At 35.2% G+C, this 15,272-nt stretch overlaps 1 protein-coding gene across 1 annotated transcript in view; it reads right to left on the bottom strand.

Annotated features, from left to right (window-relative positions):
* Positions 1-356: 356 nt before the first annotated feature.
* Positions 357-15,272, bottom strand: part of tst (superkiller complex helicase subunit twister) — a 39,653-nt gene continuing 24,737 nt past the window's right edge. The window contains exons 14-20 of the mRNA XM_088232026.1: positions 11,900-12,044; positions 9,502-9,818; positions 7,947-8,389; positions 6,896-7,077; positions 4,606-4,867; positions 3,560-3,718; positions 357-1,240 (exon numbers count right to left, since the gene is read on the bottom strand). Coding sequence (XP_088088152.1) covers positions 1,097-1,240; positions 3,560-3,718; positions 4,606-4,867; positions 6,896-7,077; positions 7,947-8,389; positions 9,502-9,818; positions 11,900-12,044 — 1,652 coding nt within the window. The 3' untranslated portion in view covers positions 357-1,096. The remainder of the gene's footprint in view (positions 1,241-3,559; positions 3,719-4,605; positions 4,868-6,895; positions 7,078-7,946; positions 8,390-9,501; positions 9,819-11,899; positions 12,045-15,272) is intronic.

Below are 15,272 nucleotides of genomic sequence, written 5' to 3'. Positions count from 1 at the left end.
AAGTGTAAATGTTCAAATACTGTGCCTTGTTGGATTTTTTCTTCCTATCATTGTATCCTGTTTTTTTATGCAATGGTACTGTCAATCTAGGTGTAAAAAACATTTTCAATAACTGAAAAAAACATACATATGTATATTACCTATGTATTATGTCACTTACTCTAAAATTTTAGGATGAATTTCAATGTTCAATTTTGTTATGTGTCAGTTATTGTGTTTCTTAATTTGTCATAAATCTGATTATTACTGTAAATTTAAAAATATCAAAATAGACTGTGGTGGGCCGGATATGTGCATTGGTGGTGCTTGTGGGCTGTATTTTGGAGAACCCTAATTTAAATAATAAGACAGTAATGTTTTATTTCAGAGTATTTATTGTTTTAATTATATAAGTGACACAAATCCAACAATATTTTACAGGAGAGCAGTTACATCAGTAAACTAGCATTCATTCGCAAAAACAAAGGCATAATTCTGTACCTTAGAGGATAAAACACGGGAGTCTACTTTTTGCGGCTTAAGAATGCAGAAACTATCGCAATAAGCCATTTTATAGGTGAATAAAACACCAAAGTTCGTCATAAAAATGCTTTTTTAGTTGAAATAAAAATCTGAAGTCTACTTTGTTTTAATGCGAAAAACATCTGAATTTTGATTTGTACTATTATTATAAAAACAATTATTATTTTACATTGAAAGTTCTTTGTAGATTGAAATTATTTCATTTGGTTTAAAAATTATGTTTTCAAAAACGCACAATCACAAAATCTCGTTTTCTGAACATTTCGTTCAATGTGACTTCCGTGGTTTATCACCGTATTAAGGTATAGAAGTTAATGTTCATTCACTTGTGCCAACTAGTTTGGAAGGTTTTAAGAAATAACAATGGTATAATGATCACTGAGCCACTATTGAATATTGAAATTGAGAAAAAAATTACAGTTATTAAGAATTATACCGTTAATTATGTGGATACAAAATACTTAGGAGCACTTCTCAACACTTCACACCAACTTAAAAATGACAATTTTGGATGTAAAATCGCAAGTTTGATGAGTTAATTTATGAAACTTGCGTTTAGATTTATAATTGAATGTTAGACACTTTCCACACCATCTTGTGTATAAAGACTAGCAAAGAATACAATGTCTCGTTTTATGACAAGAGAAACTTCTTCCATCTTGGCGTGTAGCATTGGATCTCCTATTATTTTGGCAGCGTCTCTCACATTCATTAGAACCTGGAAAATTATTTTGGAATAAGCTGAAGTTGTTTCCTAAATTTATTGACATTAACAGAGAGGGAGAATATTTTTGAGAAGGGAATATGGAAGTCTGGGCATTAACAGGGCTTCGGATCTGTTATTGGCTGGTTTTAATTTCTTTATTAAAGATACATATAACTTCCAACCATATTATTCAATCCGACTTTCTAGTTCTATTTAAAATTCTTAACTCACTCTTTGATACGCCTGAACTACTGAGCTCAAACAAATTTAATATCCCAACTAGAAACCTTGGACAAAATTTACTTTTTCATATCAATAACTATAGAACTAACTATGGTTTTCATTCCCCTATGCCCAGACTTCTTAGGTCTGCCAACAAACATACCAGTCTTGATTTTTTTGATAACAAGTTGTCTTCTTTCATACGATCACTGAATCAAATTCAATTATAAACACCTCTTTTCCGCTTCCTCTCCCACCAAGTATACTATGTATATACCATTGTGTCCTTAAAAATGCCCATTGGGCGTATATATCAATAAATAGATAAATAAATATTACAAAAAAATAAGAACGTATCCCTAACTCTATGAGGCCAAGAGCCCTGTGCTGAGTTGGGATACAACATGATGGAAAGTGGAAGCATGCATGTTATTAAAAAATTATTACATAATTATAAATTTTAATGAACATCTGGAAAACACACTTGATAGTAGATAAATCTATGCTTAGACAAAATCTAAACTTGCGCACTTTTCCTGAAAATAGCATTAGTTTTGAAGAACTTAAAATGTTCATCCAGGACGTTGAACACTCTTGTTTAAGTTAGAGATGGGTATTTAGTTTTTTTAATAAAAATGGGAATAACAGTTACCGTTTCACAAATTAAGCTATTTCGTGAAGACGTTTAAAAAATAACAGTAAAGTTTTTTCTGTTGCTCAATTTTTGATAATTAAGAAACAAAAAATTAATACTTTTAAAAAACATTTTTTTATTATTATTTAATGTATTTTATTATATACGAACCTTATTTTATGGAATAACGTTAATGTTTTTTAGCTAAAAACTTTCATTGAATGCAAATAGAGACCTTTGAATTCACAAAATTTATTTTCATTTATACCTATAATTATGTTTTCATTCGGATTATATGCGTATTATATGTACTGAATTATTAATTTAACATTTCTAATAAATTACCCATGTTAAATTATTAATATATACGAGAAATTGTCAGCTCTAATTATTTGATGCACATATAAGGCGCGCTTTTTTACTGACATTGTTTATGCGAGCTTACACTAAAATTGAGCCACTTAGTAAATTTAGCATTCCTTTTTACAAATGCCAGAGTCGGCGTTTTAAAGAAATTGTGTACTTAAGTGCCTCATAACTGTATGTGAATTCCGATAATGTTGTATGTAGTTGGGACGGATGCGTCAAAAACGTAAAAATTAACACCCTTGTAATATACTTTAACAGGTTTCTTTGAAACACAGTTGGTTTTAAATGGCGCAGGCCCACCATTTACTTAAAATGGTGAAGTTTTCCCGTTCTTTTGAAATGTCTTAAAGGTCTGGTTATGACACTGTTTCAGTTTAATTTGCTTCTCCGTATGGAAACACCTTCAGTTTTTGGTGTTATTTGTATAAAGGTAACGACTTCTTGCTGTTAAAAATGTCAAATTTTAAGACACAGAATAAGGATGCACAAGGTCGTAGGACTGCGCGGGTGAGGGGTGGAGTGAAGATGGGCCGGGGAAATTTCATGCGTATATGCGTATCAATACGAGTAGGTAGGTATTATGGATAAAGATTTGAAGTTAAGGCAAAGCGCGGTATGGAGTGCCGCAGGGCGTTGAATGTTTCGGGCTAAGTGAAATGTATTTTTTTATTTACTTCTGCATTTAGTGATTTAGTTTTTGTTTTTTTTTTAAATTTGATTATTTTTTTTTAACTGTTTTAAGTGTTTCGGAAGGGTAACTGTTTTAAAACAGCAGTTACATTTTTTTTATCATCTCTAGTTAAAGTGGCTACTTTACATATTGTGTAATATTCACCATTCAGACTAAGTTTAAACATCCCCATTTTCTCAACTCTTCTATCTGTTTTGCGAAGTAAAAGAGCTGAAACTTTCATTGATGGGGGTGAGATTCATCTGGCTGAATTATTTCACCTACTAGGCAACGCCTGAAAACACGATTAAAATTGTTCAAATCCAAGTTTTTTCATTTAAAAGAACCGACAAAGTCCAGATCTCTTGTCGGGTTTAGAATACGACAAAAATGATAAAAAATAAGTTTAAAATGAGAATGAAAAAATGGAATATACCTCGTGGAGCTGCTGAATATTTCTAACAATGGTACCTTCTTGTACATCTGTGAGGTCAATGATATCGGCGAAAGGTTTCCCCATAGCCCATTCATACACAACTTGAACAAGGCCGAAGTTTAACCTTTCCGCAAGACACGCTGGATCTTCAACCCCAACCTAAAAACAAACATTTATTTAAAACATTTAAGTTTGTAAGTGAAAATTCTTGATGGAAGTTCATTGTAATTTATTATAGAAATAAAAGACGAGTGATACTTTAATCCACCAATTTGGAATATCAAGTGACCGGTTTCATCGCTTTCGCGACATCTTCGAGACTGGTATCTTTATTGAGGAATTCAATGTTAAAATTCAATTCAAATTCTATACAAAACAGAGGTAACAATAGAGGATTCAAAATTATATGAAAGTAAATTATGTTAAGTTATTTTGTCTTAAGGATCATTATTAACAAAGTGTTTTGGGTTAACTAATGGGTTGATATAATGATATTTTAATGAGTTTAAGTGTTGTTACAACAGACGTACCGTCTCATCGTCATGATTTTCACTACACCAACATGCTAATACATCCACCTTCACCATCACAGTAGTATATAGGTGTATATAGTATTTCCAAAAATACATAAATCACATGCAGATTTATAGAGATGCAAACACCATGTCTAAACATGCCCTTAGCTTAATTAAAAAATATTTAATCTTACATTGAAGAATTGGTGACATGACAGATGTGTTTAGACATGATGGTGTTAAAATATATAAGATTTTTTAGTTATATAAAACTTTAAAGTATATTTTTTAATAGAAATTATTGTTTTTATATAATTTATGTTTTTTTTATTTTTTTATTGCTGCGCAGTTTAAAAAAAAACATTAGTTTGAAAATGGCGAAATCATATGATTTCTTAATTTTTCGTGCGTTTTACTGGACTACAGCCTTAAATTTAAAACAGCTGAAAAACCAATCTCAATAGAAATTGTGTTAAGAATTGTCCTCAATGTAATGAATTAAATTGATAAATAAAACAAAAAAAGACTTACATTATATTTTTTTTCAACATTAGAAAGTTCGGTATCTACTGCTTTGATGGCCTCTATACTTTTCAAAAGCGATTTTTCGATCGGAGTTTCCGATTGCGTCCGCGCTTGAAAAACTAGGCAACTTAGAAGAGCGGCAATTTTGGCAGGTTCCAGATCAGTAAGAATATTTCTAAACACTAACTCGGTTATGATAAGTTCATTAGTTTTCATTTCACAAGCCACTCTGCCCTTCATGGCCACCCTGTTTTGATCATCAACATAACTGGAATATAAAAACAATCAGATTATTAAAAGGTGCCTATCATTGTTCTCGTGGTGAAAAGACAGTTGGAGACGACAAGAAAACAAAGCTGTGCTTTGATGTGTATTTGTTACATGTTGAATAATATAAAACAGAATCGGTACGGAGCACGAGTGTGACTGATACACAAAAAGGGTTATCTATCAATTATCGTGGCATCATGCTACTTAGTGAACCGGGGAAAGTACTTGCATATATATTACTGCAAAGAGTTCGAGGACCCTTTATGCGAGTATTTAAAGAGAACCAGGCGGGTTTCCTTACTGGTGGGTCATGCGCGGGTCACTGCTTTCTACAGGAGAACAAACGACTAAATAGTTTCTTGGCTGTGTGCTTCGTAGATTACAAAAAAGCGTTAGTCCGCACAGATCTATTATCTGGAAAATACTAGAAGCATATGGGGTGCCTATAAAACTAGTAGAACTTAACAAAGCTCTTTACTCAAGTAGCGAAAGCTGATTCAGAATCGACAATGTTGTCGCAGATTGGTTTGAGGTCACCACCGGAGTTTGTCAATGTAGCGTCCTTGCACCATTGCTTTTTATAATCGTTATAGACTTCGTCCTTAGGAAGCCGATTCCGCTAGATCGAGGAATATCCATCTCCTCCTCCCGAAAACTCTGCGACCTTAAGTATGCCACTGATGCAGTTATAACTGTCGGAGGTCTTCAAGTCACTGTAGATAGACCAAATAGGTGTTCCGCACACATGGGTTTAAAAATCAATACTGCAAAATCCCATGTACTGTGTAATACTTTGTGACTTGACGCCCAATATCCCCTGACTCTGTCAAACCAAATCATCGAAAGGGTCGAAGTTTCAAATACCTGGAAGTATACATAACAGAAAATGGCAGCTTTCAAAAAGAGCTGGGAGTGTGACTAGGAATAGCAGGCGCCAGATTCAACAGTACGAAGGCTGTCTGGAGATAGAATATTTACTCAGTGAAAACCAAATCCTGCCTATATAACGCCTACGTATCACCTATTTTCCTCTATGGATAAGAATCGTGGCACCTCACTAGGGCACAAAACATCAAAATAGTCAGTTGAATTGGAAGAATCTGGGGTGTGTGGTGGTTTGACTTTGTAAGGAATGAAGTAATAAGAGAATGGATGCAGCAAACTCCAGTGATAACTGTCATCAAGCGGAGGCGATACAGTTGGCTCGGCCATATACTGCGGATACCTCCTGCCTTAACCAGGTTTGCCTACTTTACAAGGCATCAGGTTCTCGACGTCCTGAATGTCCGCTGCTGACTGTTCATCAGCAGTTCACGCAGAGAAAGTTCAGAGAGTATAGCTTCCTTTCACTTTTACCTAATACTGGGTATTTTTATTTTACCATTTTTCACAGTCAAATTGTACTGTTAATTTTTTTCGTGTAAAATATACTTTGAAATACATATTTTGTAATGTGTTCGGTGTTAAAATAAGTTGTGTCAGCTTTTTTCCAAATGAAGAGGACACAACGAAAAAAAAAATGTGAATGATTTATTCTCCTTCATTATTTTACCACAAATCAGTAAATAATTTATAGAATCTTCACAGTACACTATGCAAATAAAGCGAGCAGCTTTATTCCCTCAGCTGAATGTGAACAAAACGATGTGTCAAGAATGTTCACTTTCGTCTATTTGACATGCCATTTTGAAGGTTTGTAATAAATAAAAAAATATATGTAACATAAAAGCAATCACACATATTTTGGAGCGAAAAATTTCCTTTCGAATGAGGTATAACCTAAACCATTTTATTTTAATTTGGGTGCTGGTTTTTTAATTTGGAAAAAAACGGACACAATTTACGTTAACACTAATATTAGTTGCTGATTGAATTTACAAGGAATTGCATTATATAGTTTTAACTCATTGATGTTTACAAGAGATTCAATGAATCCTATGTAAAAAATAAAAAAATAGATAGGTGCTTTGTATGAAATTATTAATGTTTTCAAAACAGCTGATTAAATAATAAATACACTACTAACTTTAATTCTTTAAGAACTTCTAATCTTCTTTGGTAATCAGGATAAAGTGCCATTGTTTCATAAGAAACAAGCAGTTTTAATGTTCTGTACTTTCGTTCAATTTGCTTTCTCTCAAATACAATTGCAAATTGACTTTCAAAGTTGGCAACATTGGTATTCGGAAGCAGATCTAGTAATCTTTTCTGAAAAATAAAGAGGATAAAGCACAAAAATATAATATATTGTATCAATAAAAGAATTCAGTACTATAGGAAATTGAATAAAAAAAAATGTTTTTGTGTTGTGAAGTTTTTTCTAAAATGTATGAAAAACAAATTCACTACTTTAAACGACGTAACAAATTCTTCTAAATCAATCAATGATAGTGTTGTGATAGATTTCCGGTTTCCGGGTAGCCAACCCACCAATCAGGACAACTCACGAAGGGGAAATAGTGACGTAGCGCGCGGAGTAATTAAAAAATCGCAGCGACGATAATATAATAAAAATATGGCTAGCTATGTACAAAATTTAAAATACGCATATTTTAAACAAATGTAGAAAATTTATCCGACGTCACAAAAAAAAAAGAATGTGAAAAGACCCAAATATGCGTCATTTATTCAGCTTCTAATAATTTCTAAATTCCAAATTATATTTAAAAAAGTGAATCTATATCTAAGATAAAAAATGATTTTGTCGTTTATCACAGGGTATTTCATTGGTCAGGAAAATCCGCCTCTTTCTAGCATGGTCGTCGTCATACAAAAAAGAGACACTGAACTATAATAGCTAAAGATAAATTTTTTGACAAAAATGCTACCTTACCTCTAGTTCAGTGCCTCTCTTTTTTGTATGACGAAGACCATACTAGAAAGAGACTATACTATAGATTATAGAGAAATGCCTCTTGACAAACAACCAAATCATTTACCATTGTTTGAGACAGTTTAATTTTTTTTATGCAAAATGTTTTAGATGAACTAATCTCAATATAAACATCCGTTTATTAGTTTTAAGTCGGAATATTCAACAAATGTTTTATGTTACGAAAATGAGACCATTTATTCACCTTAGCTATGTCAACTCTTCCAATTGAATTTAAAATTTCTCCATTATTGATTTTTAATTCGTGGCGTAAATTCACAAATTCAATCGGCTTTGTTTTATTGAAGACTTCAAACGAGAGATGAGATAATTTGATTATGGCTTGCTTGCAGGTTTCTCCCGGTGGATCACACTTGAATCTTGGAATTTGTCTATTGTCGTAATCCGACACAACACGGGACCAATCCAAATTAAAGTGAATCATTGTTACTCCGACAATGTTCTTGGATCCGATGCACTTGACAAGATGTTTGAGGGTTGTTTTGTCTGACCCGAATGTGTCTGGACCCCTCGCTAGGCCACACATGGCATACCAGATGTCTGGTCTATCTATGGAAGGAGTTTCATCTTCAGTATCGGCATTAATCGTATCCAGAATGAGGACTCTGTAAGGTGTTAATCGCGGACCTGTGGCAATAAAAAAAACAGAATTAGATAGTCACAGTCACATTACAAGACCTCAAAGGAAACAAAGGATTTAATGGCATAATAATAAAACAATGTTATCTCCGACAGCGTCAGCACTAACTGTTTTACCTCCCGGCTTCCAGAACCAACCTGCCTCTGGTTATGCTGATCGGAATAGCAGTCAGGCAGCTGAACGTTATCACTTTGAAGATTGACATCTTATACTCTTGTTATTGGCGAGTATTATACCTTAATAATGTCGAACCACTGCTCAAGGGATCCTGGTCTGATATGTCGCAGGCCCTACGGCATGGAATGCTCTCCCAGCAGAGGTGCGAGGCTGTGGGAGTGAAGTGATGTTTTGGAAAAAACTTAAAACCCACTTGTTCTCTAAATCATTTGAATAAATCCGTAGCATGTGATAACAAAGTGAATCGTTTTGCTTAATTTAGAAATTCCAAAAGTTAAAATTAAATTTATTTCTTTATATAATCACTTTGTTAAGCGCCCTTGAGGTATAAAATTACAAAAATGGCGTAAGTTATCCAGAATAATAATAATGTTGTCCCAATATGACGGCTTAAATATTTTGTTTTATTCGTAATGTTATTTTGGTAAAATAAATTAATTTGAATTCGAAAATCATCAATGGTAAAATTTTTCTATTTAGAGATAATTTCTGCTTTAATAACTAATTTCATATAATATTCTCTATTAGATTAAATTTATATTACAGTTTCAAATAAATATTAACTGTAAAATAAAAAAGCAGAAGTTTTTAGATAGAATAATGAAATTTGATGTAGATTTTTAAAAACTAAAATTTATTGCAAAATTATAATTTCAAACATCAATAATTTAACATATTATTACAACTCTTTCCTCTTTCTCCAGGCGGATGAAAAATACAGTTCTGTGTGTTAAATAGAAACAGAACCTCAGATGAATGTTTTTGACTCAATGGCTGCTCTCAGGTAAAATTCCTGAATAAGGAAATCGAGTGGAGATAAGTATGCCTTGTTATGTAGTGGTTGTCGGCTCCTAATGGAAAATCTTGCAGATTTTTTCAGAAATGTAAAACAAAATAACAGTAAATAGATGGTTTTAATTACCTTGGAAATTTAAGCACACAGCCAGTTGGTTTACATATTTATCTACACTGACAACGAGGACTCTACCGGGGAGAACAAATTTCTTAGGTTGATCAATCAAGATTGGCATCAGGTCGGCCATTTCCTGCAGATAGTCCACTGCCACGTCGTGGAACTCGGCTAAGGCGGCCAAGTGAGGAGGAAGAGGCTCCTCGGCGTACTTTTCTACAATTTTCTCCAACTCGCCCAGTTCCTTCTTGCATTTATCAGCTTTACATTGGTGATCGAACTCTCTAAAGGATCTCTGCATTACACTTTCCACCGAGACGCTCGTTGCTCTGCAGAAATAAAAATGAGTCAAGCGAAGAGTTAATATCCTACCAAAGGAATTACAAAATGTAAAAGCACAAGTTTGACGTAGGCTTGAGTTCTTGGCTTAGCATGGAACACACAAATTGGCACCTATTGTGATTATTGTAATGTGGCTGTGTGAATGGTGCACGGAAAAAACGGGCTCATAAAAATTAAAAGATGGTGCACACAAAGTGCTGCCTGTTCAAATGGTGACATGAAATTGATATTTACAGTAGCGAGCACTGAAATCTTTCCACCCATTAGAAAGGGGCTAGTGCAGGTATAAATTAGTTATAAGGAGTAATGAGGAACTTCAGCCCTACGAGAAATTGGATACAAAAAATGTTTTCTTGCGCGCGGTAAAAATTAGAGCATTAAATCGCACGGCAAAGTTTCTTAAAAATGTACGAAAAAAATAATAAAAACGCACTACTTTGATTGTCGTCACTGGTTCATATGAACCAACCGATGATGTGACGGCTGTGAAGGATATCCGGTTAGCTTACCGTAAACGGGCCAGTGGGAAGAACTGACAGTGAACAACCTCTGACGTCACGCGCGCTTTATTTCAGAAATACAAAACTTTAAAAAATCATAGTGCTGACAATACGATATGCAAAAAAAATAAATTTTTTGGCTTAATTTAATAGTCTATTAACAAATAAAAAAAAATAAAAAAGACACTGAACTTCTTCATTGCCCCTACCCTTTATTTTTTTTCTACCTGAATAGGTATATACCTCAAATAATGAGACCAGTTTTCAACGTGTTGACATCTTGTATTAATATTCTTGTGAATTATGGCAAAATTTAAGCTATTGAGCGTTTTACAAAATAATAACATTTTAAAACAAACACATGCTGAAGATCAACTACTGAAGCGAATATGTTTGCAGAATCGATTCAAAAGTGCCGTGGATATAAGGACAGAGTTTATAAATGCTGGTGGTTCTGAAGTGGGTGTTCACACTATACGCCGAAGAAAGGGTTTTTTTTTTCAAAAGTTTGTCAAAGAATATAAGAAAAGTCATGCCCAACACTGGATCGGCCCGGAAATAGTCCTGACCTAAACGCCACCGAAAACCTGTGGCACAAAATGACCATTGAAATAAATGAACTGAAGCCTTCGTCAAAGGAAAACCTTAAAAACACAACTGTAAAAGTGTGGTATGAAAATTTTTCCCAAGATTATATCTAAAATTTGATGAAATCCATGCTAAAACGTATTGATTAGTTGGTTTTTGATAATTGTTAGTGTTATGTACCGATGTATTTATATATATTTTTTTATAAATCTGTGGTTTTTTAAACTATGGGAACATTTTTCAATTTTGTGTGAAAACATCGAAAATCTATAAATTAACTCAAAAATTAAAAAAAATATATTTTTTGATTATTAAATAGGCGCTCTTCTCGTAGATCATTTTTAAACGATGTTGTTGATAATTTGAAGTGAAAAGCTATCAATACTATTACAAAAACACTGATATTTTTAGTCTAGAAGGATTTCAGTGCTCACCACTATATGTTATAATTTAGTATTTTCAAATAATAAGTGTGCATTGTGCATCCACTTACCATTATGTTATATTCTAACTCAACATAGTGCTTTTGGTCTATTAATATATTTCTTTTAAATGTACAATACAGCACAACTACCAATTACAATGTACATATATGATTAGGTATTTAAAAAAAACACGTTTTAAAAAAAGAGCACAATATATTATTAGGGATTATGCAGTCCATAGAAACAATAGTAAACAAAGACGAATAAGTCACTAACACTCATTGTGATACATAGTTAGAGAGGAAGAATCTAAAACTGGTAGGTAATCCAAGCATGGAAAAGATCCAAATCTTTCGGTAGGCTGTTCAACAGACCAAATTTGTCCTGCATTGAGAAAAAACAAATGGTCTGCGTTACCTAGCTTTCAGTAGTTGCTCCGCACATATAAGTTTGTGTACTTTTGTACGAAATACATTTAAAAAGTGCATTATCTTTATCTAAAACCATGGCTCTGTGTGCACAGCATTAAAAACATAAACAAGAATAAAAACTAACCTTAGCAAACTAAGCATTGTGGAATATGTAACTCTAAATTGGCTGGACAACTTCATAGGCTTTCCTAGCATCATAGACTTCAGTGTTAGAGAGTCGGGAACCTCTTTCTTACACAATATTATAACAGCTCCAGTGTCATCGAGACCTAATAAAATGAATACAGTAGAAAGCAAAGATACAAAACATATTATATAGATACAAGTAAAGATACAAAGATACACAGAAATGGAGATATTTTTTAAGAATTGAATCTGATAGTTAGGCTTGTGACTTCATTTCTATCAAATGACACCTTTATATCAGAATCTAAGATATTCAGGTTCTGTAAAATGTCTGTAAATAGGGAGTTCTACTTTATCATACTTCATAATATGTATTAGTGGCACAGCGTATTGGGTTAACATTTTCAGTTCACTTTTCAGAAGATTGATTAGGATATGTACGAGGTGTGTTCAGAAAATAATGGAAAGTTTTTAATTTCGCAGGTTTGGAGAGTCCGATTATATTTTTTTAAATTATGTTGGTATACAATGAACTATGCTAAAATTTTCAGCGGTATCCATTGTTTACTTTATCCGTGGCAGCCGCTAAGGTTAGACGTGTTTTTATGAGCTCGTCAGTGTTTTGTTTGTCAAAAAAAGGATCAAAGAATTTGTACCAAAATCGATTTATATAAAAAATGAAAAAAAATTGTAACAAAGTGTGTGAAATATTATTAAAGGCCTACGGTGAGTCTGCTATGAGTAAAACAAGAGTTTAAGAGTGGTATAAGCGTTTCCAAGATGGCTGTGAAGAAGTTGAAGATGACGAACGGCCTGGACGCCCCAGCACATCAACAACGGATGAAAACATGGAAAAAGTTAATGAAATGGTTATGAACGATCGCCGAATCACAATCAGAGAAGTCACTGATGATGTTGTCATATCGATTGGCTCATGCTATGAAATTTTTTCAAATGTTTTGGGTATGAAACCTGTGGCAGAAAAATTTGTTCCAAAATTGTTGAATTATTAACAAAAACAGCGTAAGTTGCTCAGGTGTCACTAAATGAAGTCAACGATGATGCAGAATTACTGAAACGTGTTATAACAGGTGACAAAACATGGGTTTACGGATATGACGTCGAAACTAAGGCTCAATCGTCCCAGTGGAGGAATTCTGGATCGTCAAGACCGAAAAAGGCTCGACAAGTGCGGTCGAACGTGAAGGTGATGCTCACTGTGTTCTTCGATTTTAATGGCACAGTGCATCATGAATTCTTACCACGAGGTCAAACGGTCAATAAGGAGTACTACCTACAAGTTCAACGCTGTTTACGTGAAGCAATCCAAAAAAACGCCTGGATTTGTGGCAAAACTGTTTGATGTATAAGGGTTTAAAAATGTATGATGAGATGCCTGAATGTATGAAGAATGAAAAGTGTCTGAAAGAATTTAAAAATAAATGTATAAGTTACTGTAAAGCTAGGGTTTCCTAGGACAGCGGTGCCCGTATCTTAACGGCCGTAGTGAACGGTGATGCGGTGGACAGCCTTCGTAGTGGTGACTAGAGAGTGGTTTTATTTTTTAACGGTGTTATCAACACCATTTTTATAGGAAACCACTCTCTAGTCACCGTTACGACGGCTGTCAACCGCATAAATGTTCACTACGGCCGTTAAAATACGGGCACCGCTGTCCTAGGAAACCCGAGCTTAAGGAAATGTAAATATATATAGATGATGTAAATGTACATAATAGTTTATATTAGTTTTAATATAAGCTAACTTAAGAAATAAATAAATAAATAAAACAATTCATGGCTTTTACACTATGATAATGCACCTGCTTACACTTCATTGCTAGTTTGTGAACTTTTGGCCAAAAACAATACTGTAACGATGCCCCAACCTCCATATTCACCAGACATGGCTCCGTGTGACATTTTCCTATTTCCAAAAATAAATAGAATCTTAAAGGGCCGTCGTTTTATAAGCATAAATGACATTAAAAGCGCATCGCTGAAAAAGCTACAGGCTATCCCAAAGATTGAGTTTAAGAAGTGTTTCGAGGATTGGAAGAAGCGCTAGCACAAGTGTATAATATCTAATGGGACTATTTTGAAGGCGACAACATTTATGTAGACGAATAAATAAATATTTTTTTCAATAAATGAAAATTCTCGTTATTTTCTTAACACACCTCGTACATATGAATGTGCAAAAAGTGAGGAATGCATGTCAGGATAGACGCACATGGTGTTCCATTCTCTCTACCAACCGCTACTGAATATGCTCCTTACAAGGTATTAGATGATTGTAGCTAACGCGCTACCGGCGTCGTGTTGTGGTTCCGCTGCAGTCACTAACGCACACGTCCCGATCCACTGGTTGTAAGGCAGCGGAGGCTAGGCGATCTTGTCTAACTCGTCAGGGCCGGAGATGTCCTCAGAAGGGCCTCTTATTTCAGGTTGAAGTTGCCGGTTCGCCGTGGTCAGGAATCCGTAGGGAGAGAAGTCCAAAATCCAAGTCCAGGGTGAAGCGAAGGTGTCAAGCGAAGTGAAGAAGAATCGAGTAGAAAGCCGGGTCGGGGAGAAGCGAGTAGAGATGAGTAAAAGCCAAACGTCAGAGAAGAAGTGTCATTTATTTTCATTTGTACACGTTATATACCGTTCGCGCTACGTGCCCCACCATTCACCCCGCCGAGCGGGTCTAGCCGTCGTATGCCGCGCGGAGAGAGAGAGAGCGATAGAGAAGGCCGCACGCCCGCTCCATCCGTCTCCCTCCCTCCACGTATATAGGCACTACCCCCTCCAGTTCTCACGGCATTCTTGCGGCGGCAACGCAGCGCGAAACGATGCACATTCAAAAATATACTTAAAACTAATTTGTAACTAAATGCCTATTCTAAATGTCTCGGTATGGAAAAGGCCACCCCCGAAAGTGACAAATACTAGTCTTTATTGGAGGGGCAGCTCATTTCTAACACATACCGAGATCCCTAAGTCTAAACATTTTAATATAGCGCAGGGGCGGTCCCTACAAGGGCCGCTTTCCGTTTGACGTCCGTAACACTCCCCCGGTGCAGTCTCCGCTGCGCTGAAGCATCCGGACGTCCTTCGGCTGCTAGTGGCCCCCTTCGGCGAAGACCGCCACCTTGACTGCTGGTCTCGTGTAGGTCCCGGTCGCCGTCTTGACCTGCACCACGCGGACTTGTCCATCGGCTGCCGGGCTGGCCCTCGTGACTCGTCCTCGGGGCCATGTGTTGCGTGGCAGCTTTGGGTCCGCTATTAATACCAGGTCTCCCTCTTGTATGGGCGTTGCCGGGTCCCTCCATTTCGGTCTCTGCGCCAGCGTGGGCAGATATTCTCGCACCCACCGTCGCCAGAAGATGT

The sequence above is a fragment of the Micrasema longulum genome, unplaced genomic scaffold (assembly GCF_059751315.1).
Source record: "Micrasema longulum isolate JH-2025_06_02 unplaced genomic scaffold, ASM5975131v1 h1tg000072l, whole genome shotgun sequence".
Classification (NCBI taxonomy): Eukaryota; Metazoa; Arthropoda; class Insecta; order Trichoptera; family Brachycentridae; genus Micrasema; species Micrasema longulum.
This window is presented reverse-complemented; position numbering and strand designations above follow the sequence as displayed.